This window comes from Eublepharis macularius, chromosome 5, assembly GCF_028583425.1.
Source record: "Eublepharis macularius isolate TG4126 chromosome 5, MPM_Emac_v1.0, whole genome shotgun sequence".
In the NCBI taxonomy this organism is placed as follows: Eukaryota; Metazoa; Chordata; class Lepidosauria; order Squamata; family Eublepharidae; genus Eublepharis; species Eublepharis macularius.
Window position 1 is genome coordinate 86,725,171 of NC_072794.1, and position 24,754 is coordinate 86,749,924.

Genomic DNA, 24,754 nt, shown 5'->3' on the forward strand with positions numbered 1-24,754 from the left:
GAGAGTGGGAGTTTTCCTGACCTCTTCAGGCAGGCTGTTCCAAAAGGTGGAGAATGTGTGTATACAGGCAGCTGTTGACTTTGCCCATTTGCAGGGTGGCACCTGCAGAAAGCAGTGCAGAATGAAACTGCCTTGATGGAGCATTGGGAGAGAGATGCTCCTATAGATATAAGGGACCAAGATCATAAAGGGCTTGTATTTGATAAGTCAAAACCTTGAATTGAGCCTGATCACTGCCAATAGAGTGACTATGGGAATAATATGCATTCTCCTGTGGTCTCAGAGTGGGGCAGTCATGACCAATGGGTAGCTCCTCCTCCTTCTCTTGCGCAGGGTCGGACCAATTTCGTGATCCTGTAAGGGGGAGGGGCTCTTCAGATTCGGCAGTTTTTTCCAGCCCTGCTCAGCAGAAACACGGACCTTTTGCTCCTCAGAGCAGCGATCCTGGAAGAAGACTACAGCGAGGAAAACAGGTGCGAGGCTTGTTTGGGGAAAAGGAAGGACGTGTCTCTCCCCCCACCCCCCCAATCTGACAGTACAGAAGTGGCAGGGGCCACACAAACGAGCAGCAGAGCCGACGTTCCTAGAGATCTAGGACCCGGCTACTGCAGAGGCCGACGAGAGTGCACGCGGGAACGCCGCCGCTGCCGCGGAGTCAGGGAGAGCCTGCTAGGCATCAAAGCAACAGCGAAGCGGCAACGTTCCTCCCCCCCCCCCCCAATCTGACAGTACAGAAGTGGCAGGGGCCGCACAAACGAGCAGCAGAGCCGACGTTCCTAGAGATCTAGGATCCGGCTACTGCAGAGGCCGACGAGAGTGCACGCGGGAATGCCGCCACTGCCGTGGAGTCAGGGAGAGCCTGCTAGGCATCGAAGCGGCAACGGCCTCTCCAAGTGCTCTGGAACTGTGAGTGAAGTCGACCTCCTGCAGAAGGGAGGGGGGGAATCCTTGCCCCAATTGATCAGAGCCGAAACGGGTGCATCCTATAGTAAGGGGGTGATTGCTCTGGGTCTCAGCCTGGCTGCACTGTAACATTCACCCCACTAATTTCATTTTAGGTGGGAAGAGTTTGTTTGGTGGGAATGGCGGCAAAGGCAGGCCCATGAGAGCTCAAGGCGACTGAGGCAACTCTTAGTGGTATGGAATCCCCCAGATCGCCAGTATCCACTCCCTCTGCACTGGGGGATAGGCATGATAGCCAGGACCCTGACCTCTCTGGCCAAGAGGCAAAAACTAACATTTTAGCATGGCTAAAGTCTGAAATCAAAAAAGGAATTGCCAATGCTGTGAAAGACTTAAAGGGGCAAGCTGCACCTCAGAAGAAGCCTAAGCAGTTAATAGGCTCTACTAAAGGGAAAAGGCCCACTAAAACAGCCACCCACAGCAATCCAAAGAGGAGAAGGGTGGAAAAAGACATAGACAGGGTTTCCAGTGACTCAGAGGAGTCCCAGTGGGGTTCAAATTCATCCCATCAGTCCTCAGACAGTGAGGAAGGGGAGCTTTCTGAGGAAGAGGAAGAAGTGGGCCAAATTCAAACTAGACTTTTTCCTCCGGAAGTGTATTTGAAGCTGCTGGCAAAGGTTCTGAGGACACTAGAAATAACTCAGACGGCCGAGGAGGAGTCAGGTCAGCCCTACCCTCAGGGTCTAGAACGAGCACTCCCTAAGATGAGTCCCAAACAAACGGGTGTGCCACTCCCAGCCATTTTCCATGACATTCTTAAGGTAGAATGGGATAAGCCAGCCAAACCAAAGGTGTACCAGTCTGTATTCAGCAAATTCTACACTCTAACACCTGATGCATCCAAAAAGATCAAGCTTCCGACAGTAGATGGACCCGGCTACCATGGCCTGGCTACCATGTCTGTCTTACCTATGGATGCAGAAGGTATGCCAAAAGATCCTTCTGACAAGAAAATAGAACAGGCACTGTGTAGAGATTACGAAGCCTCTGCAGCGTCATTACGCTCCTCAGCGATAGGATCCCTTTTTGTCAGAGCGGCTTACATCTGGGCCTCGGACTTTGCGGCTGCTGGAAGAGAGGTCCCTAAGGAAATCAAGAATGAGGTAAAAAAGATTGCCTTCACTGCAGCCTTTGCTGCAGATGTGACCCTGGACTCCTTTCAGATGTCTTCTAGGGTGATGGGATTTAACGTCACAGCAAGACGAAACACATGGCTGAGGAACTGGGACGTTGACCCTCCTGCACGTAACAAAGTGGCAGCAATACCCTTTGAGGGTACCATGCTTTTCGGAGATGCACTAGATAAATACCTAGTGGAGGATCCAGAAAAGAAGCAAGTGTTGCCATCGAAGAAAAAGGATCAGAGACTTAAGAGCAGGCATTCCTTTCGGGACCTCAAGAGGACCCCAAGGCAAGGAACCAACAGACCCTTTAAAAGCCGCTGGCAGTCCAGATCAAGGCATGAGAACAGATCCTTTTCCTTCAGTAAATCAGCTCCCCAGCCAAAGGGCCAGAAGAAAGGAAACGACTATCCGTGCCAACAAGCAGCAATACAAATAGGGGGACATTTGCAGGATTTCTCTGTCCAATGGAAGGGAATGGTGACAGACGAATGGGTGTTGGACACAATATCCAGGGGCTACTCCTTGGAATTTGAGACGAGACCGACAAGACGCTTTATCCAAGTTTTCTGAAATTTGTCTCAATAGAAACATCTAAAAATAAAACAGGCCATCAAACACCTATTGAGAATATGGGCCATAGAACCAGTACCAGCATATCACAAAGGGAAGGGCGTATACTCAATATTTTTCAACATTCCGAAGAAGAATGGGGATGTAAGGGCCATCCTGGATTTGAAGTGGTTGAATCTCCACATAAGGTCCAGAAAGATCAAGATGGAGACCATGAAGTCCACCATGGAAGCCATTCAACAGGGGGATTTCTTGGCCTCCATAGATCTGTCAGAGGCCTATTTACACATCCATATCAGACATTCTCACAGGAGGTACCTACGGTTTGCCTACGATGGCAGACATTTTCAATACAGAGACCTTCCCTTCGGCCTGAAGTCATCACCCAGAGTATTCACAAAAGTGCTGGTCACACTAGTAGCCATCCTACGAGTCCAAGGAGTAGCCCTGTCACCCTATCTGGACGATACCTTATAAAGGCCCCATCCCTGGAACTGGCCCAGAAAGCAGTGACAAAGACCATAGACTGCCTGGAAAAGCATGGTTTTGTCATAAACCAACAAAAGAGCCTTCTCGTCCCTTTGCAGAAGATCGTCCATCTGGGAGTGACTGTGGACACCGTCAGGTACAGAACTTCTGTGTCCCCAGAGACAACAGAAGATTACTACCCTGATAAGGCTCATCCAATCGGAACAGAGAGTGGAAATAATGCAACTGGAGAAACTGCAGGGGATGATGGTCTCTTACCAGGATATATTGCAGCGGTCCAGGTTCCACACGTGACCGTTACAACGCTTTCTGCAGCCATACCAGAGGATCATTATGCAAAAAGGGGACAAGGCAGTAGAGATTCCACAGACGTTATCCAGGGAACTAAACTGGTGGATAAAGATGGACAGATTCTCCTCGGGATTGGCCCTCAGGGACCCAAAGAGGACCGAGGACCATACTGACCACAGATGCAAGCCTAACGGGCTGGGGAGCCCACTTGAGGGAGGATGTGACTCAGGGAGACTGGAACCAACAGGAGAGAGGACACAGTATAAATTTCCTGGAATTGCGGCCGATAAAGAACAGTTTCAAGGAATTTCAGGACAGTCTGAGAGGAAAACACGTTCTAGTACAAACAGACAATATGACGGCGAAAACCTATATAAACAGACAAGGGGGAAGCAAGTTCAAAACCCTGAACAGAGAAGCAGAGGAAATCTTCCTTTGGGTGGAGAGACATCTGGAATCTATACGAGCGATTCACGTGGCAGGTCATCAGAATACTCTGGCAGACTGGCTGAGCAGTAACAAGATGAGCCAGTCGGAGTGGCAGCTGGACAAACAGGTGTTCTCACAGATTTGCCAGAGGTTCGGTCTCCCGGAGGTCGATCTCTTCACAACCACATGGAACAGACAAGTCTCAAGGTTCTTTTCAAGACTGGCCCGGGGGACTAACGTACACCTTCACGCCTATAAGGATAATAAGCAGAGTAATCCAGAAGGTGATGGAACAGAAGGCGGAGGTAATAATGATTGCCCCCTTCTGGCCTCAGACGCCATGGTTTCAGGAGCTGGTAAGACTGTCACGCGCAGAACCATGGAGACTTCCATACAAGAAGGATCTACTAACACAAGGGGAAATGCTGCATCCATGTCTGGAGACTCTACGATTGACAGCCTGGAGCTTGAGCGAAATCAGCTCAGAGAACTGGGATACTTAGAGAAGATGATTGTCACAATGTTAGCGTCGAGGAAAGACTCCACAATTAAGAGCTACAATAAGACGTGGCAGGTGTTGGAGAACTGGTGTAGGAAAAGAGGACGAGATCCGCTGACTGCGTCTGTTAAACAAATACTGCTTTTCGTGCAAGATGGACTAGATATGGAACTTAGTACTAGCACCCTGAAGAGACTTGTGGCAGCAATTTCAGCAATCAGGGGATCTAAGAGAGGCACATCTCTTACAAAACATCCACATATTAGGAGATTCCTGAGGGGTACCATGCTGATCAACCCCCCACAAGTACATAGGTTTCCAACCTGGAATCTGAACTTAGTGCTCAAGGCCCTCACAAAAGTGCTGTCTGAACCAATGGCAACTTGCCCCCTGAGAGAGCTAACCCTCAAAACAGTCTTTTTGGTGGGGTTGACGTCTGCGAGAAGGGTATCGGAACTCAGAACCCTGTCAGTGAACAGGAAACTATGCATCTTTCATATTGATAGGGTAGTGCTGAGATTAGATCCTGCCTTTGTACCCAAAGTTAACACTCTATTCCATAAGGAGGAGGATACAATTTTACCCTCATTTTATCCTAATCCTAAACAGGAAAAGGAAAAGGAATGGCATAAGTTAGGTGTTAGAAGGGCTCTAAGCTTTTATAGAGAGAGAACCAAACAGACGAGGAAAGTGGAGAACATGTTTGTTTCCTTTAGAGTTTGTTGGGGGGGAAATGACATCTGCCACTATAAATAGGTGGATTAGGGAATGTATCAGTCTAGCCTAAAAGTCCAGAAAAGTGATGCCACCTGCTGGGATTACAGCACACTCTCTAAGGGGAGCGGCCACATCAGCTGCATATAGGTCTTTCCCATCCCTAGAGAAGATATGCAAAGCTGTGACGTGGACGTCTGTCCATACTTTCACAAAACATTACAGGATAGACCAGGGGTGGCCAAACTGTGTCTCAGGAGCCACATGTGGCTCTTCTACACATATTGTGTGGCTTCCAGTGGTCCCTGAGTGTTGTCATGGCCAAACATTTTAGTTTAGTTTAGTTTATTTCCCTCTCTCCCTTTCCTCTTTTCTTTCCATGTCTTTCCCTCACTCCGTTTCCTTCTTTCTTTCCATGTCTTCGCCTCCCTTTTCCTTTTTTCCTTCTTTCTTTCCATGACTTTCATATTTTCAATAAAAATGTTGGGGTTGTCAGGTCTGACTCAGAAAATACCTGGGGACCTTGGGAATGAAGCTCCACCCCTTCTGATGATGTCACAGCATACTGTACCAAAAGCCCACCCCTTCCTATGATATCACTTTCAAGACACTCCCCCAAACCCACCTCTTCATCTGAAGTCACTTCAATGCATCATGTCTTGCGGCTCTCAAACATCTGACATTTATTCTATGTGGCTCTTCCATTAAGCAAGTTTGGCCACCCCTGGGATAGACCAATTGGCCTCTGCAGAAGCAGCCTTCGGTAGGAGGGTTCTGCAGCACATGCTGGATGCATAAAAACTAGATTGCCCACCTGAAAGTACACTGGTAGGGATATATCCCATTGGTCATGACTGCCCTACTCTGAGACCACAGAATGGAAGATTTGTTCACTTACCGTGAAGCTTCCTTTCTCGGTGGTCCAAGAGTGGGGCAGTCTAGTACCCACCCTATAAAAAAGGGGGGGGATTATATAGTTATGTTGACTATGGTTCAGGAGTTTTGGTTTACTACTGTTTGCAGTTAACGTGTTAGTTTTCTAGCCATATAGAACAGAGTGGCGAGAACTGTACAAGGGGAAGTTGGGGCTTGAACAAAAACTGCTGAGTCTGGGGAGCCCCTCCCCCTTACAGGATCGCGAAATTGGTCCAACCCTGTGCAAGAGAAGGAGGACGACTGCCCCACTCTTGGACCACCGAGAAAGGAAGTTTCACGGTAAGTGAACAAATCTTCCATTCTTTGCCTAGCTCCTGATAATAATTGAGCTGAGGCATTCTGCACCAACTGGAGTCTTCAATTTGACTTTGAGGGGAGACCTATGTAGAGTTCATTATATGACTTTGAGTTTGTTCCATAAAGAACAAGGCACATTCCCGGATACCTGCTTTTGCCTCCAAACACCTCAACAGGATGCATGATCTGTTGTGTCAAAGATTGTGGATGGATCCAGGAGGAGCAACAAAGAAGCATGGTTTTTGTCTACATTAAAAAAGAGGTCTTCCTCTAAAGCCACCAGAGCTGTCTGTCCCATAGCCTGAAACCAAACTGAAAAGGGTTGAGAGCACAAGAATTTTCCGAGAAGACCTGAAGATGGTCTGTTACTGCTCTTTCAATCACATTGCCCAGAAAGGACAGATTAGATTGGGCGATAATTGGCCACTTCATTTTTGCATAGGAATGGTCTTTTAAGTAGTGAGCAGATACCTGTTCTTTGAGTGGCCAGGGGGAGATACCTTTAATTAATGACTGATTTATGATAGGCTTCAAGGGCTCATTTATGTTGTGTTTACATGATTTTAGTAATCAAGATTGGTATTGTTTGCCTTCAATTTAGTGCCTACCATTTATCAAGCAGCAGCAGGGCGATGTGTAAAGTAGCACTGTTGTCCTTTCTCTGTGATTTGCTTTATTCTTGCTTTGCCAGAAATTTATTTATTTATTTAATATTATTTATCCTATCCTTCCCAGCTCAGGGCTGTATGCATCATGTTTCTCTTCTTAATTTTATCCTCACAACACCCCACTTTGGTAGGTTAGGCTGTGTGCAACTGGCCCTGCAACAAATAAGTCCTGGCTACATTTTAGAGCTTTTTCATGCATGAAACCACTGCTTTGAATCACAATCTGTTTGGTTTCCTAAAATATATTAAACTCATACATACATCACGTTTTGTTATTTAGCCACTCAATTAGTCCGAAGCCTTGTAAACTCACAGCAAGTAACTGGATCAGTTCAGCAGCAAGTAGAAAGACCCTTGCGCACTAGACAGCCATCAGAATGCGTAAGTTCCACTTATTTGATAATATTGCAGTGATTAATTCTATCTGTGAAGCCAGTGTGAGTCACAGAGGGCAATATAGTTGCAGTATTTAGTGTTTGTGAAATTTCCTGCTGCGAGATCACTCATATATTTTAATAACATTGATAAAGGTGCCTTTTCTCAAGCTTTTGTTGAAATTGCTATATATTGATTACATTTGAAAAATCCCAGATTAAGGCAGAGATTTGAAATATATATGGAGTAATTGAAGAACTGAATTAAAATACTGTTGATGAGTGAAGAAAATGGACTATTTCTGATTATGTAATGCTGTTCCAGTAGTGTCCCAGCTGGCTGTAATCAGTGGTACAACTTGTTCTGTTCAATGAACAGGTCAGATTCACTGTTAATAAAAACCTTATTAATTGATTTTGGACATCTAAAAAATTCAGTTTACTGTTAAGGTATAGTAAAGGAGGGGCCAGAGAATACTTATTACAAAGAAGTTTTTATGCATCAGAAACTTAAGCAGGACACATTTTTTAGTGAACTAATCCAAACTACATCCTTTTTTTCCCCCTTCCAGTCTGATTCGCGTCAGTCATCTTACTCTCCACAACCTCAGCAGTTTACCCAGAATTCCTCTCCGCCAACCTCCATTAACCAGACTCAGCCACAATCAGTCTCCCAGTCCAAGCATGCTCTGCAGCCCCAGCAAGGGGCACAATCACCCCAACAGGTCCAGCTGCCTTTTTTAAACTTTCCCCAATCTCCCCCAGGTCAGTATTCTACCTTGCATAACCTGGGATTGTTTCAGATGCACCCTCACCACCACCACCACCAAATTCAACTTCCTAACACTTCGTGGCCTGTTATTCACTCTGCACCGGGTAATCCTGCTCACTCTTCAAGCGTTCCATTTTCTATGAGGGCTGGCAGCAGCAATCCACCCAGTACTCCGAACAGCGTAAACTTGAATGATCCAAGTATCATCTTTGCACAGCCTGCTGCCAGGCCTGTAGGAATCCCCAGCAATTCTCATGAGGGACACTGGCACAACAACCCTGTGACTCTAAACTCACTGGTGAACAATGGCACTGTGGTGAATTCAGGTAACTGTCTTCTCGTCTTCTCTTTTGTACTGATAATACTTTAACTAAATATTTCTGAACCTATTTGCTATAATAGTACTTATGCCAATTTTTTAAAGACTCGGGCTCCCTAGTGCTTTTTAGACTTTGAAAAAAGCTATCTGAAAGATTCAGAAATCTGGATTGGCTTTTGAAAGGTATTTGTAGACCATGCTATTATTCAGAGGAAAAGGAATTTGTGTTTTCTGTTGAGAAATAGGTTCCAAAATTGAATCTCAAACAGCAGTGTGATAGACAGGTATTTATAGACAAAGGCTGCAATCAAAAGAACCCTGTGCTCAGGCATCTGCATGTTAAAAGTGTCCCATTTTGCCTTCTTGCTGCACCCCCTTGGGCCACATTGCATAGTGCTCCGGTGGATTCCTGAACTTGCAGAACAGTTTTTTAAGAGAAGTGCAAAAAGAAGGATAGCTACAAACATCTTTAGGCACAGGCAGAACACTATGCACAGCCTTTCATATCCTGTTGAACAAATATAAAACTCTTCATTAGCTTTCCATTCGATTTTGAAAATATATTTTAAGCCATGACACTGCCTGGGGACCAGATTTCAATACTACGGCAATCCTTGGACAAATTAAATAACAGAAAATTCCACAAAGCATGTTTAGAACACCACAGCATAGCCACAGGCAAAACTCCTTGCATCTTGGCTGAAAGGAAGAAATCAAAGTCAGAGAAATTAGTTTCTGGACCAGTGTGACCTCTATTATTTATTTAGAAAATAATCGCCAGCTCTGTTAATGCCGACCTGGGTGGTCCAAGTAGCTCAATCTTGTCAGAACTCAGAAGCTAAACAGGGTTGGCCCTGGTCAGACTTTGAATGGGAGACCACCAAGGAAGGCCAGGGTTGCTATGCAAAAACAGCCAATGGCAAACCACCTCTGAACATCTCTTGCCTTGAAAACCCCAGAAGAGGGTGCCATATGTCAGTTGCAACTTGATGGCATACACACACACATACATTGTAAATTCTCTCTCTGTCACTGTTAATGCCAGCCTCTTAATGTTCACAATGTTATTAAGTGTTCGCTACTGTTATATTTATCATTTATTCTTTAACAGTAAGCTGGCCTATTGAAATTCATTGTGACTTAGTTTACTATATGATTTGTTCAATGTCAGACTATCCAGGAATGAATGTTCTTACACCACTCACAAGAAAACAGAATTCTTTTGGGGTCAATCAAGCAGACATTTTCAGTAGTGGTTATAACAACTGTTTTTTTTAATACTCAAACCTTCTTCCACTTGATGATATATTACAATATATGTCACTTATTCTGGAAACAACATAAGAGTGTGTGGAAAAGTAAAAATATCGAGAGACACGAAGTTGTTGTGCATTGTTAAACAGAAGCACTAGTAATTTTAAAAACAGAGTCTGATATTTACTGATATGCTTTTCATCTCATGTTTCATGATGAACAGTGTCATCTATATTTCCCCTCCTTCTCCCTTTTGAATGAATACTAGATCAAGGCTTCCAAGGACAGTTTGGTAAAATGAACCCTCCTCCTCCTCCTGTTCCTTGGGACCATGGAGCCCCTGCCCATTTTCCTCTCCTTCGAGGGACGTGGCCTTACAATATGTCTCCGAACTACATGCAACAGGGAAATGCCAGCTATCCACTGAACAAAACTTTCTACCCTCAAGGTACTAGAGCAACTATATGAAGCAACTTTGCCAGCTCTATTTTCACTAACATGGGTTTGCAGCCTTTAAACAACTTAGCTTGAAATAGCCTCATTACAGTCAATGAGATTTAAGTTAGTATTTGCAAATCAATCTATAGTAGGATGTGAAAGACAAATTTCTTAGCTCTCTGAATGTAGTGAAACTTCCTTTTAAGCAGGTGGCTTAGGGGCATACTAGGGAATTAATCATCAGCTGTTTATGATTGCAGCTTGTCTCCATTGAGTTCCCAATGAGGTAGAAGCTAAACAGGATTAACATCATTAATTAAAATAATCTGACCTTTCGGCAGAAGGAATTTTCCTTAGTTTCTCATCAATACAACACATTTCGGTTTTTGTTATGATTACGAATGAAGTTGTAACCATTTGATGATAGAGGAATTATTCTTTTATTGTATAAATACATAGTATGAAACTTCTTCAAATATTCTTTACACTGATGTTTCCTAAATAGCTTCAAATACACCTGTCTTAAGTCCAGGATTGCCTTTTAAGACAAAAACTGTTCAAGGTGGGCCTTTCAAGAATCAGATTTAGTAAGAGATAACTTTTGTACAATTAAATGCATCTGAGCATTAGTCTCTTTCCAGCAAGCCTTCATTCCTGCTGCAAAGCCACAGGGACTTTAAAACTTGTTTTTAACCTGTTTATTAAGTTGATTTAACCAATTTGTCTGCTAACATAATTATAACTTATTTTCTTTTAGCTGGCTTACTGATGCAGAACAACCAGCGCTTTTCTCTTCTGTCTCAAGGACACCCACACTTGAACATGAATTTTATTCAACAGAAAAAATGAAATTTAATTAAGGGGATGGGAAGAAATCAGGTTCTGGATTAAAATCTTATTGCAACATGTTTAGATAAGAGATTATTTAAAACTTTTTAACTGTATCATTTGTACATAGATATAAAATATAGTTTTTACCAGTATCACAAGTGTGATACAAATGTCATCTATTTTATTACCCTATTTTTAAGGGAAACTATGTTTTATTTTATCTTGATAAAATGTAAAGAGAGTTTTTAAAATTAAGTTGTTTATTTTCTATTAGCTTTATTCATACTTTGGTTCAGACTTTATACCTATTGTTCTAAGAAGAAATTAGAAAGGGATTTCATGTGTTAAAGATTGTCACTTCTTTACAGAACAATGTAGTGCCAAAATTTTTTAAAAGGAAAAAAAATAAAATTGCAAAATTAGAAATCATAACCAGAATTTTCTTCTGTATATAGTTTGCATCTGGCTGTACTGTTGGTCTTTTAAAAATTGCAGACTAGATAAAATATATTTTCAGAACTAACTATCAGAGCACACAAGCTTTCCAAATTTACATGAGTCTTTCACAAGGTATTTAGTCAGATTTCAGAGGTAAAAGTAGAGAGGAATACTGTGGGTTTGTGAAGGCTGACCCTTTCCCCCTTCTTGAAATTCTTTACACTTCCTCCTTATCCTTACATTGACTGGTGTGTATGTTTGATGATTCACTTGACAAATTAAAGTGAAACCATATGCCCGAAGTCACCAATCTTTCTGTTAATGAGAGCTATTTTTTGAGTACTGAAAAATATCCCGAGCTATTTCCCTGCTGCCAAGTTTTGTACTGTCCTGGAAACAGACATGGCCTAGGAAGAACAACAGAAATGAAGCTGTCAGAGTCCTATGAAATAAAAAGCCTAAAGTACAAAACTAGAGCAGATCATTTTGCAGTCTTTTCCTGGGTTTTCTAGGGGATGCACAAGTGCAACAGCTGATGAGCTACTGTTAGCTCATGAGCTGCCTGTCTGAGACCCCTGTAATATGCAGTCTGGATAACAGCATCTTTTCCCTCTGTCCTGAGCTTCTATAGTTGAAGTTAACCAAAATGTTACAGAGAACACAAAAAAGCAATATAATCCAACATATGCTTATAAACTAGGGTTGCAATATAATTCAGTATGACAAGAATTATTACTAAATTTGCATAGGCTGCGCATGGTAACCTACTGTTAATGTTGAGTGGTTCAGAGCGCTGATCTGAAAAGTTTGTTTCCTTTGGTTCCCACTCTAAAGAATTTAGGCCTACATTATCAATGAGAGATGAAATATCTAGACTGGATTACATGTATAAAGTGTTTTTAAAAATACGTACATGCTGAATGCAATGTTACACACTGCTGCCTTCTAGAAAGGTTGGTGGGGGGGGGGGAGTTCCCAGAAGTTTGTCAGTTTGTATTATATTGCCAATCTGGGTTAGGAGTGCATTAAGAGACTTATTTTTTAAAGTTCCAAGCTTCCCTTAGATTATAATTCTGCATTCCGGTCTTCTGAAAACTGCACAAGCTCATCATCTCCCGTGGAAGATGCCTGAAGTAAAATCATATGCAGGACATATGTAGAATGAAGTACTAATGATGATTGTTTTCATACAGAAATTACAATAATAATTACAATATGCTTTCATACTTACAAATCATTCCCTGAAGTCTTATTAGTATTTTGATGGTTTGTTGGGCTTTTGTAAAAATGAATAGTTGCATAACAATCAGACCAAACATTGTAAAAACGCCAAATAAACAATATTTTATTAACAGGTCTTGAAATGAATTTAAACAGTTCCTTATGTTGGCTTTTTAAACTGGCTTTCAAAAGAATTTAAACAGATTGTACATTGAAAACTTTCCCCTTGATATCAGACAAAAACAAATACTACATTGTCCAAAATACTAAAAAATTTACTGCTGCGGCAGCTGCTACACATCTTGTGAGCGCATATCTACAAACAAGGTTGGCTCAGATACACTGACCAAGTCATTCATTCCCCCGACGACTCTTCTTATGGCTTTTTTTAGATCTGAAAAAACAACAAAAATGTGTAAGTTTTCTGATTCCAATTTTCAGTGTGTTGATTCTAGTGAACTGGAACTGCACATTCATGACCGCTATTTCATCAATGTATATTAGTTAGGACACTTTTTAACAAACTCACGTAAATATACACAAATTGTTTGGAACTTGACACTAGATGGTTATCATGGTTAAAATCTACTAAAAATAAAGCCATTGCGACAACATTCAGCAGCAAAATATGGTGTGTACCTTTCTGGGGACTTGGAATGACTGCGATGCCTATGGCTACGATGATGCCCTGTTAAAATAAGACATGAAATCCTTACTTTGATTAATTACCTGCATAGGATTTCTTCTAAGTTCCAGTTCATATACTGCAAAATTGTGAAGGAGGGTACTTTATGTAGAGAGTATCAATAAAAAAACTAAAATTAAATTACTATTGTAAAAGGTTTGAATCGATGCAGTTGTAGAGCAGAAGAAGGAAGCTTTGAGTCTTGAAAGTTTATACCCTGAAAATCTTGTTGGTCTCTAAGGAGCCACTCAGCTCAAATCCTGCAGTTCTACTGCCGACCAACACAGCTATCTATCTGAAACTATTATAAACAAACAGAAACTGGAGGTGTCACTACTAGGTACTGAAAATTGCCAAAGAAATAACAAACTAATCCTTCCTTCATACTTAAAACAGAACTACCTGGAGATTTAGATCTTGATCTGTGCCGTCTTTCCCTGGATCTGCTTCGATGTCGCCTTGGGCTCTTACTACGGTGTCTTTCCCGGCGTGGAGAAGGACTAATAGAACACAGGATATTATTAGTATCAAGCCTATTCAATTTTTTTTAAAAAAATTAGTAGCTCTCCTACCTTCTTCTCTTTGGAGATCGGCTTCGTCTAAAACAGAAGGAGGAGGGGAAGGTAAAGAAGGTCATTGTGTTAGGCTTACATAATTTTAGGACTAGCATTACACTGATTGAAAAGATTTCCCCAAAATGTACCTTCTAGGAGATCTGCTTCGGCTTCTTCTATATCGCAGAGTTGGAGATCTGCGGGGTTTGTCTAGATCCCTATAGCCTCTTCTCCTGTGATCAGGTGTGGGAGCCCTTTCCATCTGAAAGTATTACAAACAAACCACTTTGTTAAAGTACCCTGAATTCAATACATCTCTAAAAATGGAACAAAAAATTTAGTTCTAAAAATTCATGCACAGTTAGTATGAGAGAACTTTGGGGTACAGAAGGACCAGAATATTGGAGGCTACACAAATACTTAAACCTTCTCATCCTCTTCTTCTTCATCCTCACTAGACTCCACATCATCCATATCTTCCTCCAGTGCACTGATGCGTGGTTCCAGCTGTTCAGCTTCTTCTAAGACATACCGTTTCTAAAAATAAACAACCGCTTTTTGATGCAGGCAATGTTTAGTAGGCAAACGAGTAAAGCAACATCCTATGCATCTGTAGCCTCACATAAGTAGTAAGGGTCTTGCCTTATCAAGTCTAGTTACGGCTTGGCATGTAGATAAGCATTTCAGATAACTGAGTCTTGTTTTTATTATTAATATGTTAGTGATTACACACCTGTAGTCTAGGTAAAATGATATCACACATACGCTCATCGTGGAGCAGTTGATCAATAAACTCATCCACGTGCATTAATTCAAACTCTGGAAGAAAAAATAGTTACTGCCTTTTAAAATTCAAACTGCTTTAATTTCTATAGTAATACTTTTTAAATGGGTGACGTTTAAATTATATACCATAATAAACTTGTTTAGCTCTATTTTCCAAATAAAGTTACTGTAAGAAGAGTAGAAATAGTTCAGTTCTCTGTAGTCTGCTGATACCATGCTTTTCTTCATGTTCTCCAAGACAACTGCTGTTTCAGAAACCAAGATTACAAGTATACTGAAGCAAGACTACACCCCTATCTATAGCATCAAAACTAATTTATTCTGTTTATATATACATGGCTTGCAGTTGATAAATACCTAGTTTTGGGGACCTAATTATAAAGTTAGGCCACTTACCCCCATTTCTATTTTGGCTTTTTATTTTTCGATAATCATTGTACAAGGGCTCAAGATACTTGTAGCAGTCAATGGCAGTGCCAGTTAGTCTCATGTATAAGGCACCCAACAATCTCACATATCTGAAAATTAGCAAACACAAAAATAGTTACGAGTGGCTTCATTATTATTTCAAGGTCATCTAACATACAAAATCATGAAACATCACCAGTGGTCATGATTACTAGGATCTTCATTTGTTGCTTCTGCAGATTAGTCTGCACATTCAAAAATACTTAGTAGATTCACAGTGAAATCATAACCAGTAGCAAGAAGTTGGGGAGGGAACAGTGTCAAGAGGATGAATGAAAACAAAGGATGGGTCCATAAAATTTTGACTTCATCAAAAAAGATACATGGTGACAGAAACAGTAGAATATAAATGTATAAAGATACATGTTCAATATAAATGTATAAAGAGTCTCTAATGTGAAGCTAAATACCTATGAAAGGTTACTGGTTACTTTCAATTTCCCCCCAAAATGGAATATACAACAAATTCTCGTTTCCTTTAATCTCTGTGTTCAGACTAAACAATTCCTTACTTGAAGTCTTCATTCTTGATAAATTCCACAATGATATCTTTTTCAGGTTGTATCTGTAACATCTTCAGAGTTAAACATAAGAATGGCGTTGGCTTGATATTTCCACCATAAACTCCACCAACGTACCTCAGTTCCATAGCTTTATCCACAACCAGTTCGGCTGAAATAGGAATCATAGGAAGCGAGGCATACAAATGTAGTTAGTATCTTATAATGTGCACAGTGGGGCCCTCATCTCATTACCTGCCCAGCCTATTTTCAGGTTCCTTTTCCCGACACACTGCTCCTAATCCCCGTTCCCCTAATAGCCAGCCAAACCGTACCAGTCAAACCGAAGCATTCTTCCTTCCAATATTTGGACTCATAGATGCGAGTGCGGATAATCTTCTCTACCAGGTATTGAGGATTGGTGCCGTGGATGCTATGCGCATCCTTTACTGTCCTGTTTGCCATTGTCTGGCCCAGAACTAAGACTGAAAAAAAGAGCAAGAAATGATAACGGAAGAATCGGACTAGTGTTGAGGAGGACCAACTCGCTGCTTTCCGCTTCCGCTTCAGAAGTCTCTCCCTTCCAAATTGAACTTTGACGCTTCCTTCCTGTCATTTTGGGGGCGGACAAACGAGTTGCGCTTTCCAGACTTCGTTGGGCCAGAAACAAACATGGCGGAAGCGCAACGCTAGTTCCTTGTTCCGGGGCGGGATGAGTTCAGTTTGGCGGGAAGTTTCATCCTGACAGGAAGCTCGTCGTGTACCCCATCGAATCTCTTGTAAGGTCCTTTAGTCCAAGGAGCGCGTTTTTGTTGCAGGCGGGCGAGGTGCTGCAGCTGGAGCTGGGCCTGAGGTCAAGGAATTAAAGAGCACATAGAAAAAGTGAGTGCGAACTTTTCCTGGAACGTTGCAAGTGGAAGCCGGGCCCCGGCTCTTCTGCCTCTTCTCTGATGAACCCAGTGGGTAATAGACCGGTGTAGCATTCACGAAACGGGCTGCTTTGCCATAAGCAGTTTATTCTCTTTCTCGTCTCTTTGCAACTGTTTGTACATGTGCATACAAATGATTTCGTTTTGCTTCACAGGAAACATGAACCTAAGGAATCCGGGTAAACGCATCTACTCTTGGTTTGGAAGAGCCATCTCTTTTGACGGACAACTGCAGATCTCGCATTATAGGTTTGTACCAGAATAGATAAATAACACAGTAAAATGGATAATGAATTAAGTCTGTGTTTGGTGTAGGAATGGTTGGTATCATAATATAGTGCTAGTTATTACAGAATAATAAATGAAAGAGGATCTGTGTACAATTTGACACAGAGTGGAAGCAGATGGGGTGAGGGTAATGAAAATAATATGAGTTTTGATCAGTTACTTGTGCTTCTGCATAACATGAAGTAGTAGTATGGATTGCATTCCTTTGGATTGTAGATTGGATTCCTCCTTTGAATTGTTAGTTAGACTGAAAAATCACTCAAGCAGAAAACTGGCACAGTAAGGATAGCGGATCTATGCCTAACTTGCTGTGCTACCTTTCTATTTGCAGGAAGGTTAAACTAAGAGAGCATTCCAAAATGTGATCCTCCTCCTGCAGTCTGAAGGAGAGCACTCCATGTTACTTTTTTCCCACCTGGTTTTCATGATACTTTAACCAGTCCTTAGTTGCAATGGTGAATGAGGCCTAGGATTAAGCCAAAGGCTTCATGGCAAAGGTGAATTTTGGGAAAGGGTTTTGAAGAAAGAGGTAGTATCATGTAGACATTACTTGAGGGAGTTCCAGGAGTAAGAGGTAATGCAGAGTCATGATGCCTTTGAAGATGCAAGGGTGGAAGAATGAAGATCACAGAAGAGATGGAGAATGGGTTTTAACATTAACACTTCAGCCTTGTGATTCATTTGATTTTGGTGTTCTTAATTTCCTGCCTTAAGCTGTTCATCAGTATTAACTAGTTTTGTTAAAGAAGGCTGCATAGCTTCTTGTTCTGCAGCCTCTAAAATTATCATACATAAACGCTATAGATAATAACTTCAGTAAGTATAACCACAAACTACTTCAGTGATTACATCAATTTTTTTAAAAAAATACAAATGTATTAGTTTCTTCATATACCTAGATATTGTGCTTGTACTTAAGTACAATTAAAACCTTGGCTTATTCGTAGTTAATTACTGTGGGAAGTGAACCAAATCATTTGGAAGGGATGTATGGGTTTGAATGATATGGAAACAAATTAGAAATTGCATTTGGTAACTTTGACAGTATCCCTTAATTGTAAGAAATGTGGAAAGCATTTATAATCATCATTTTCTAGGGGGATATCTGTCAAATCAGGAAAAAATGCAACTGAAACCAGCATATTCCCTGGGGAGTTTATTTTAATAGAAAAGGAGAATACAGACCAGATCCTTGTGGCAAGACTCCTAAAATTATATGAAGATGGTAAGTTTTCTGAATCTTCCTTTTAATTGCCTGGTTGTTTTTCCAATGCTAGTTAAGGAGTCTCATCTCTTTAGATAATATAAAAAGAGGTTTGAAGCATAGACAAATTATGCAATATTTCTGACCTTATAAAGGTCAGGGGCTACTTATTAAGGCTTTAATTCTAAACAAATTTCACAAGACTCTAGGACAAGCAAAATAAAGATAATATAGGAATTAACTCTGTGTAGAACTTTATAGATAGACAATTAATAACCATTTCTGTGTTCTTTTTCCTTATAAAACAATACATTCATTATCAGTCTGTTTTTTTTCCTTCTCTCCTAAAATGTTCAATAGAAATCTTTATTCCTTTTTTGTAAAGTACAAGTCTTACAAGCATTAACAAGGAGCTTTCATTATTATTTCATTATTATTTTATTATTATTTTAGTGGTTTGACAACCACTGGTCTAGGAACCAGAATGAACAGTGTTCAGTCTTCTGCTTCATTCAAACCCCACCCGTTATTGAACACTCGGGGATGACGGAGGACATACGCTTGCCCTGTCTCCTACAAATGGTTCTGCTAAAGCAAATTTAATTAAATAGCACAAGGATCTTGTGATGCACTAAGCAGAGACATAGGTCCCTGAAACTCTACAGTTCAACAGCATACAGCCATTCTTTAACAATAACAATAGTAACGTATAACAGCCACATAAGCTTATGTGTTTTCAAATTGAATCCCAGGGTACTTTCATGGGCTGTGTGTGCTTTCCAATAGAAAACCAGTTGAATCAGTTCTGGAGCAGTATGTTTGTTTAGGCCAGTGCCTTTTAGCAGTCTAGCCACCACTTGTTTTACCCTACTGTAGTTTCTGGACCATTTTAGATACTCATATAGAGGGTATTAATGCCTGGTAACAATGGGCAGTCAATCCTGAACGACAGTGTGTCTGTCCACCATAACTAATTATCCTGCAAAATATAAAGCTATAAGAGAATGTTGGAATGTGTCCTATCATGCAATCTCGGGCCACACAGTTTGGGTGAGCCCAACAAAATATGGCCAGCCCTTCACTTGAAAAGACTGTATCCTAAGAAAGTGTCTCAAAATTCTCTGCACCCACAAATGTGGCAAAAAGCACAGTGGTTCTTTAGCAGACTGTTTATTTAGAAGTTCACTGGAAGTGAAAAATTTGAGAAACGCTGCTACAGACCATCCAAATTTTGTGAAGAAATCATTGCTAAGCTAAAGTGCTTTTAGTGTTTTTACTAGTGCAAAATTTAATTGGGTTTTTTTTTCTCCGTCAGGTACTCAGGAAAAACATGCAGTTGTTCAGTGGTTTTCTCATATTGAAAAAATACCTCTCAATCAATTAATAACTTCAGGAAAAAAGAACTCTCAGGAGATATTTTTGAATGAAAATGCTGAATGGGATACAGACATCCTTGTTACAGCCATCATTAGTAATGTCACAGTATGTATATATTACTCTTATGTAAGAAAGGAAGAGAGAATTTCTGGTTCTGAAATTTATAATACATTTGTATGGTGATGTTTGATTCTTGTGATCCGTAAACTGTCTTTCCAAAGGTCTTAAAGTCTGAAGCTGGCTTTCTGCATGAAGCACTGTTCCATTTATTTTTCATTCCTCAGATTTGTTGATTATAAACGTGTTGTGTGGGCACACTACTAATAGAAATGGGTGTAAATATTCCTGTAGAACTAGTGTCTTTGATAACAGAACTTCTGACTTAATTGCTGATGTTTCAGAAAATACAAGTTCACTGCTGTAGCACAGTAACACTGTAAGGGAGGGCTTGAATGACATTAGCAGAGCAGAACTGGTAGTAACACTTCCATGCAGTGTTCTTGGAGAAGTTCAAGAGCTAAAACCTCAGTGCAACATGTGGGCCAGCAATTTTCTGTACTAAGCATCTTTGTTTCCCTCAAGGTTTACAGTATAATCCTATGTGTGGGCTTAGACTGGAGTAACTGCATAAAATTTCACTGTTGGGATGTCACATGAGCTGCATTGTTTCAGATTGCTGTTTCTGTCACTGCAGCTAAAATGAGCTATTAACTTGGAACTCGCAATTTATCACAGTACTGGTTTTGAGTAACTCCTTTTTAATTTTTTTTTATTTTAAGAAACAAAGTTATAGAATAGAGGGAATACAGAAAGAAAAAATGGATTATATAACATGATTATATAAATATAAAATAATTACATATAACATAATATACAAAACAGGTAATGTTTCTCCATAACATCTTCATTAAAAATGTTTAACACTCGTATCTATAAAATACTTATGATACTTATACTGGTACACTTACATTCAACATTTTAAGTTTCATATTTCATAACTAATCTGTTTCACAACTCCATTATGTGCTCCATCGTTACTACATATTAAATATCTTGTTGTTATTGTTTTAAAAATGTTATCATTCTTGTCATCTTCCAGTTGATTTTCTATCCTGAAAAGAATCCAGATTTGTCAGTATGTTTTATTACATACTGTAACAATTTTTGTGGATCCAAAACTCTTAGAACCACGTCATAACTTTTCATTTTAAATTCTGTCATCCACTTCTATTCCTTTGATCCTTGCGTCTTGTCTAATCTTTATAGCTAGAAACTCCATCGCTGATACTTATTTATATCATTTATAGTACGCCTTTCTCACTGTGACTCAAGGCGGATTACATAGTGTGAGATTACTACAATCAATATCAAGGACATTTCCATAAACAATGCCACAGGGTAAATAAATACAAGTTTACAAAGATGTAACATTAGCAAGAATCCAATACAGAGTTGAAGAAGTGTTGAAACAGAGCATAAACAATTCTAGGACTAACGTTAGACAACATATAACTACCCAGTAGGATCGTATTTGAAGCACAGGTAGCACATAGGAGCACATACTTAAAGCAACAGATAAAATATAAGGTAACAGGGATGAAGTCTATGGTCCCTAACTCATTAGTGAAGCATCTGAGACCCCCCTTCCCTACAATACAGCCCTCATATCTGAGTAAAAAGCCCTTTTGCATCATTTGCAGAAAACCAGGAGAGTGGGGGCTCTCAGGCAGGCCATTCCACAGGGTAGGGGCCACCACAGAGAAAGCATGTGTAAGGGCAGCTGTTGATGGCACCTGCAGGAGACCCTGTTCAGAGGAGTGAAGCAGCCGTGGAGGTACATAGGGAGAGTGGTGGTCCCGTAGGTATGCTGGACCTCAGGTATGCTGAGAAGAGCTTTGCATGTGATAACCAATACCTTGAACTAAGCATGGTAACTGATAGGTAGCCAATGGAGTGACTGCAGGATGGGAGTGATATTCATGCTCCTGCTTGTTTCTGGTAACAGCTGAGCCACAGAGTTTTGCGCCAATTGGAGTGAGAAACCTATGCGTAGTGTATTACAGTAGTCAAGTCTTGATGTTACCATAGCATGGATCCAGGTGGCCAGGTTGGCCATGTTGAGGTAGGAAGCCATCTTCCAGGCTAGAGTGAGGTTGTAGAAAGCATTTTTTGCAGCTGCCTTAACTTGCTTTTCTAGTAGTAGAGCTGGATCCAGTAAGCCCCCTCTTAACCGAGTCTGCAAAGGTCAGACGAACTCCATCAGAAGTGGGGAGTGCAATGTTCTTCAAGATCTGCCTTCCCAACAAGCATCACTTCCATCTTGTCTGGGTTCAATTTCAGTTTTTTTCATTTTCAGTCATTTGACCACAACTATCAGGCAGTGATCCAAGATTTTGACTGCATCCTGTGGGGACCTGGATAGTGAGATATAGAGTTGGGTGTCATCTGCATATTGATGACATCCCACGCCAATAGCTGTGAATGAGTTCTCCTAAAGACTTTACATAGAGGTTGAATAACATGGGAGATAAGACTGCGCCCTATGGAACCCCGCAAGATAGTTTCCAATTCTGGAGATACCTGATCTCTGATGGCAACCCTTTGATGATGTTCCATGAGAAATGGTTTACACCAGTCCAAAGCATATCCTTTGATGTCTATTTTTGTTTCTAAATGCCTCAACAGTATGGCATGATCTACTGTGTCAAAGGCTGCAGATAGATCCAAGAGGAGCAAAAAGAAGGCATGGCCTTTATCTATATTCAGATGGAGATCATCCACTAAATCCAGATTGAAAAGGGTCCAGAATGCTAGAGTTATCCAAGAAGATCGGGTCAGCTACTGTTCTCTCAACCACTTTGCCCAGAAAGGGCAGATTAGAGGCTGTGTGATAAATAACCACATCATTTTTTGTCTAGGCATGGTTTTTTAATTAGTGGACATAACTGCCTGTTTGAGCGGCTAGGGGAAGGTGCCTTGAGTTAATTACAATAGACCTTGGTGGTTCACTTTTGTGGTGCTTACTTGAGTCAAGATGGGCAAAGATCCAGTGCACAAGTAGTGGCTTTCATAGATGTCAGGATCCTGTTAAGATCTGTCATTGTAACTGGTTCAAGGCCGTCCATGTGTGAGCCAGACGGTGTATTAAGTATTTTTTCAATCTCATCTGTATTTTAGCTAGCATCTAGATCAGTGTGTATTTGTACTAATTTATTTATTTATTTATTATATTTATCTTCTGGACTCATATTGTCCTTCCCTCATTAAAACCTGTGGGGCAGGTGGTGAACTGATAGATGTTATACAAACAGGGGGCAGTGTTTCCCCCTGGCAGAAGGCCGATTGAAGAAGCGGGGTCCTCCCACCTCAACCACCATACACCTGTCAGAACTTCTCCACTTTACAGGCCTGGTGAAAAGATAGTAAACCTTCCCAAGCCCATGTTTCCACAGCGAAAAACGAGACCTCACACCTAATGGTCTGTTCTTGACACTGTAAAGGTTCAGATACTCGTCTAGTGTGATGTCTGTTACAATGCAAATATGCATTATCTTTTTCTTCAGAACTATCTTGGCATGAAGACGTATGCAGAACTATTTGGCCAAGATTTATTTATTTGGGTAACACCTTGAGATACAGTGTGAGAATGTATCAAACTCAAAAAGTTAATTCTAAAGCTGTGAGTTTCAATTTTCTGTTATGTTTTGTTGAATATTTCCATGTTCAGAGGATTAACTGTTTGAATTATGTTTTTTTTTAGTTTTTATTTAATTATGCACATTAATAGTTACAATATTGAGAGAAAGTCATTAAACATTGATAACTAAGAAATTTTCTGTTACATATTAATAATAATTTACATGCCCTTGTAACCATGAATTTTCTTACAAATGAGTATTTCAAATTGGATTTCCATTAAAGGTTGATATATTAAATAACTTAAATCTTAACCTTATTATAGAGGATTTATATCATAAACATAGACGACTGAACTACTTTGATAATGATTAGATTAATAAAAATACTGTTAGGAAGGTATTTTCAATATATATAATAATGATTAAATAAGTATTATTATGAAGTCAAACCTTTTACCCATCGATTACAGATATTAATAGAAGAACCAACAACGATAATATATACTCATTATTGTAACCCTTATAAACCTTGCTAAATTAACCCCCTTTCCCCTCCCCTCTCCCTCTGTCCCCTCTTACTTAACTAAATAGTGCTATTTAAATTGGATTAATTAAGTTGCTTAATGACAGTTCTCTATAGCCCAAGAGTAACCCCCTATAGACTATTTGGCCTACTACTACCAACTTGGAGAACTGTAAATAACTGGAGGCCCTGTCTGTGAGCTCCATTCCCTCCCTACCATGCATCTAATCTGATAGTACATATATGCATTTTACAGTCATAACATTTTACAGGATATTTTAGTTTGCTATCAACTTGGATTTTAACATTTCAGTCTGTTTTTTTCTTTCTTGTTAAATGTGTCTTGCTTGGGTCTTTTTTTCCTTAAAGGGTGATAACGAACTGAGCATTTTTCTTTTCTGTGATATTCTATCTCTGATTGAAAAAGTCTCAATGCAAAGATCTTGCAGTAATGTCTTTCCAGCTTCCTGATCTAAAACTTGGTAGATTGTATCTTGTATTTTTACTTGAAATGTGTATAATTAGTCCATTTATATTTTATTTGGGCTTTTATCAATGCTTCTGTTGTAGATCTGAGTTCTTTTCTTTAATATTGTGGATGGCAAGTCTGTAAGTATTTGAATATTTGTCCCTTTGTAAGGGATTGATCCTTTATTTCTTGCTACTTCTAGTATTTTGCTCCTTGTCTTCCAGTCTGGGATTGTGGCTAATATATCTCTTGGTTTATTATACTTTGGATTATTTTGTGACCCCAGGCGAAAAGCCTTGGTGATTACAGGAGTTGCTCCCTTTTCAAGTTGTAAATGCTGTGACAGCCATGATTCTAAAAAGGAAGGTAGATCTGCATTATCAGATATCTTCTCATCAAAATTTCTGAATTTAAGGTTAGATTGTTTTGTCTGGATTTCCAATTGTAATAGTCTTTCTTGTAGCTGTTTATTTTCTTGTTGTAAAATAGCTATTTCAGATTGCAGTGAATTGCTTAATATAAGGGCACGATTAGCCTTTTGTGCTACTTTGTCTATAGCCAATTTTATTTCAACAAGTTGTCCCTCAAAGGGTTGAAGAATAGTTGAGACTTTATTCATAATTTTTTGCTCCAATTGAGCAAGCATTCTGGCTAGTATTGGGTCTGCTGAGCTAGATAAGTTGGGTAGTTCAAGTCAAGTCAAGTT

At 40.3% G+C, this 24,754-nt stretch overlaps 3 protein-coding genes across 6 annotated transcripts in view; 2 read left to right on the top strand and 1 right to left on the bottom strand.

Annotated features, from left to right (window-relative positions):
• The window catches only part of TUT4 (terminal uridylyl transferase 4), an 81,495-nt gene extending 70,096 nt beyond the window's left edge, over positions 1-11,399 (top strand). For 3 of the 4 annotated variants that reach the window (XM_054980056.1, XM_054980055.1, XM_054980057.1), the window contains 4 exons: positions 7,261-7,361; positions 7,927-8,452; positions 9,968-10,147; positions 10,895-11,399. In XM_054980056.1, the coding sequence (XP_054836031.1) occupies positions 7,261-7,361; positions 7,927-8,452; positions 9,968-10,147; positions 10,895-10,986 (899 nt within the window). In that variant the 3' untranslated portion in view covers positions 10,987-11,399. Of the gene's footprint in view, positions 1-7,260; positions 7,362-7,926; positions 8,453-9,967; positions 10,148-10,894 lie in introns of those variants that run through there. The other variant, XM_054980058.1, reaches the window with a different exon arrangement.
• Positions 11,400-12,724: 1,325 nt separating this feature from the next.
• On the bottom strand, positions 12,725-16,172 carry PRPF38A (pre-mRNA processing factor 38A). The gene is made up of 10 exons (XM_054980059.1): positions 15,956-16,172; positions 15,633-15,792; positions 15,049-15,170; positions 14,600-14,685; positions 14,293-14,403; positions 14,016-14,128; positions 13,885-13,911; positions 13,715-13,812; positions 13,267-13,315; positions 12,725-13,021 (listed from the first exon to the last, which is right to left on the bottom strand). Exons 1-10 carry the CDS (start codon positions 16,083-16,085, stop codon positions 12,979-12,981), a joined length of 939 nt encoding a protein of 312 aa, XP_054836034.1. The 5' UTR covers positions 16,086-16,172; the 3' UTR covers positions 12,725-12,978.
• Positions 16,173-16,383: 211 nt separating this feature from the next.
• ORC1 (origin recognition complex subunit 1) overlaps positions 16,384-24,754 on the top strand; it is a 31,321-nt gene continuing 22,950 nt past the window's right edge. Inside the window, exons 1-4 of the mRNA XM_054979244.1 lie at positions 16,384-16,502; positions 16,705-16,798; positions 17,935-18,062; positions 19,357-19,523. Of these exons, the coding sequence (XP_054835219.1) occupies positions 16,710-16,798; positions 17,935-18,062; positions 19,357-19,523 (384 nt within the window). The 5' untranslated portion in view covers positions 16,384-16,502; positions 16,705-16,709. The remainder of the gene's footprint in view (positions 16,503-16,704; positions 16,799-17,934; positions 18,063-19,356; positions 19,524-24,754) is intronic.

Coding starts and splice junctions, on each gene's coding strand:
- PRPF38A (XM_054980059.1), bottom strand. CDS start 16,085: ATGGCAAACAGGACAGTAAAGGATGCGCATAGCATCCACGGCACCAAT. Junction 14,129..14,292: donor AAGAAGAAGAGGATGAGAAG/GTTTAAGTATTT, acceptor TAATACTTTCAG/ATGGAAAGGGCTCCCACACC. Junction 13,813..13,884: donor CGATCTCCAAAGAGAAGAAG/GTAGGAGAGCTA, acceptor GTGTTCTATTAG/TCCTTCTCCACGCCGGGAAA.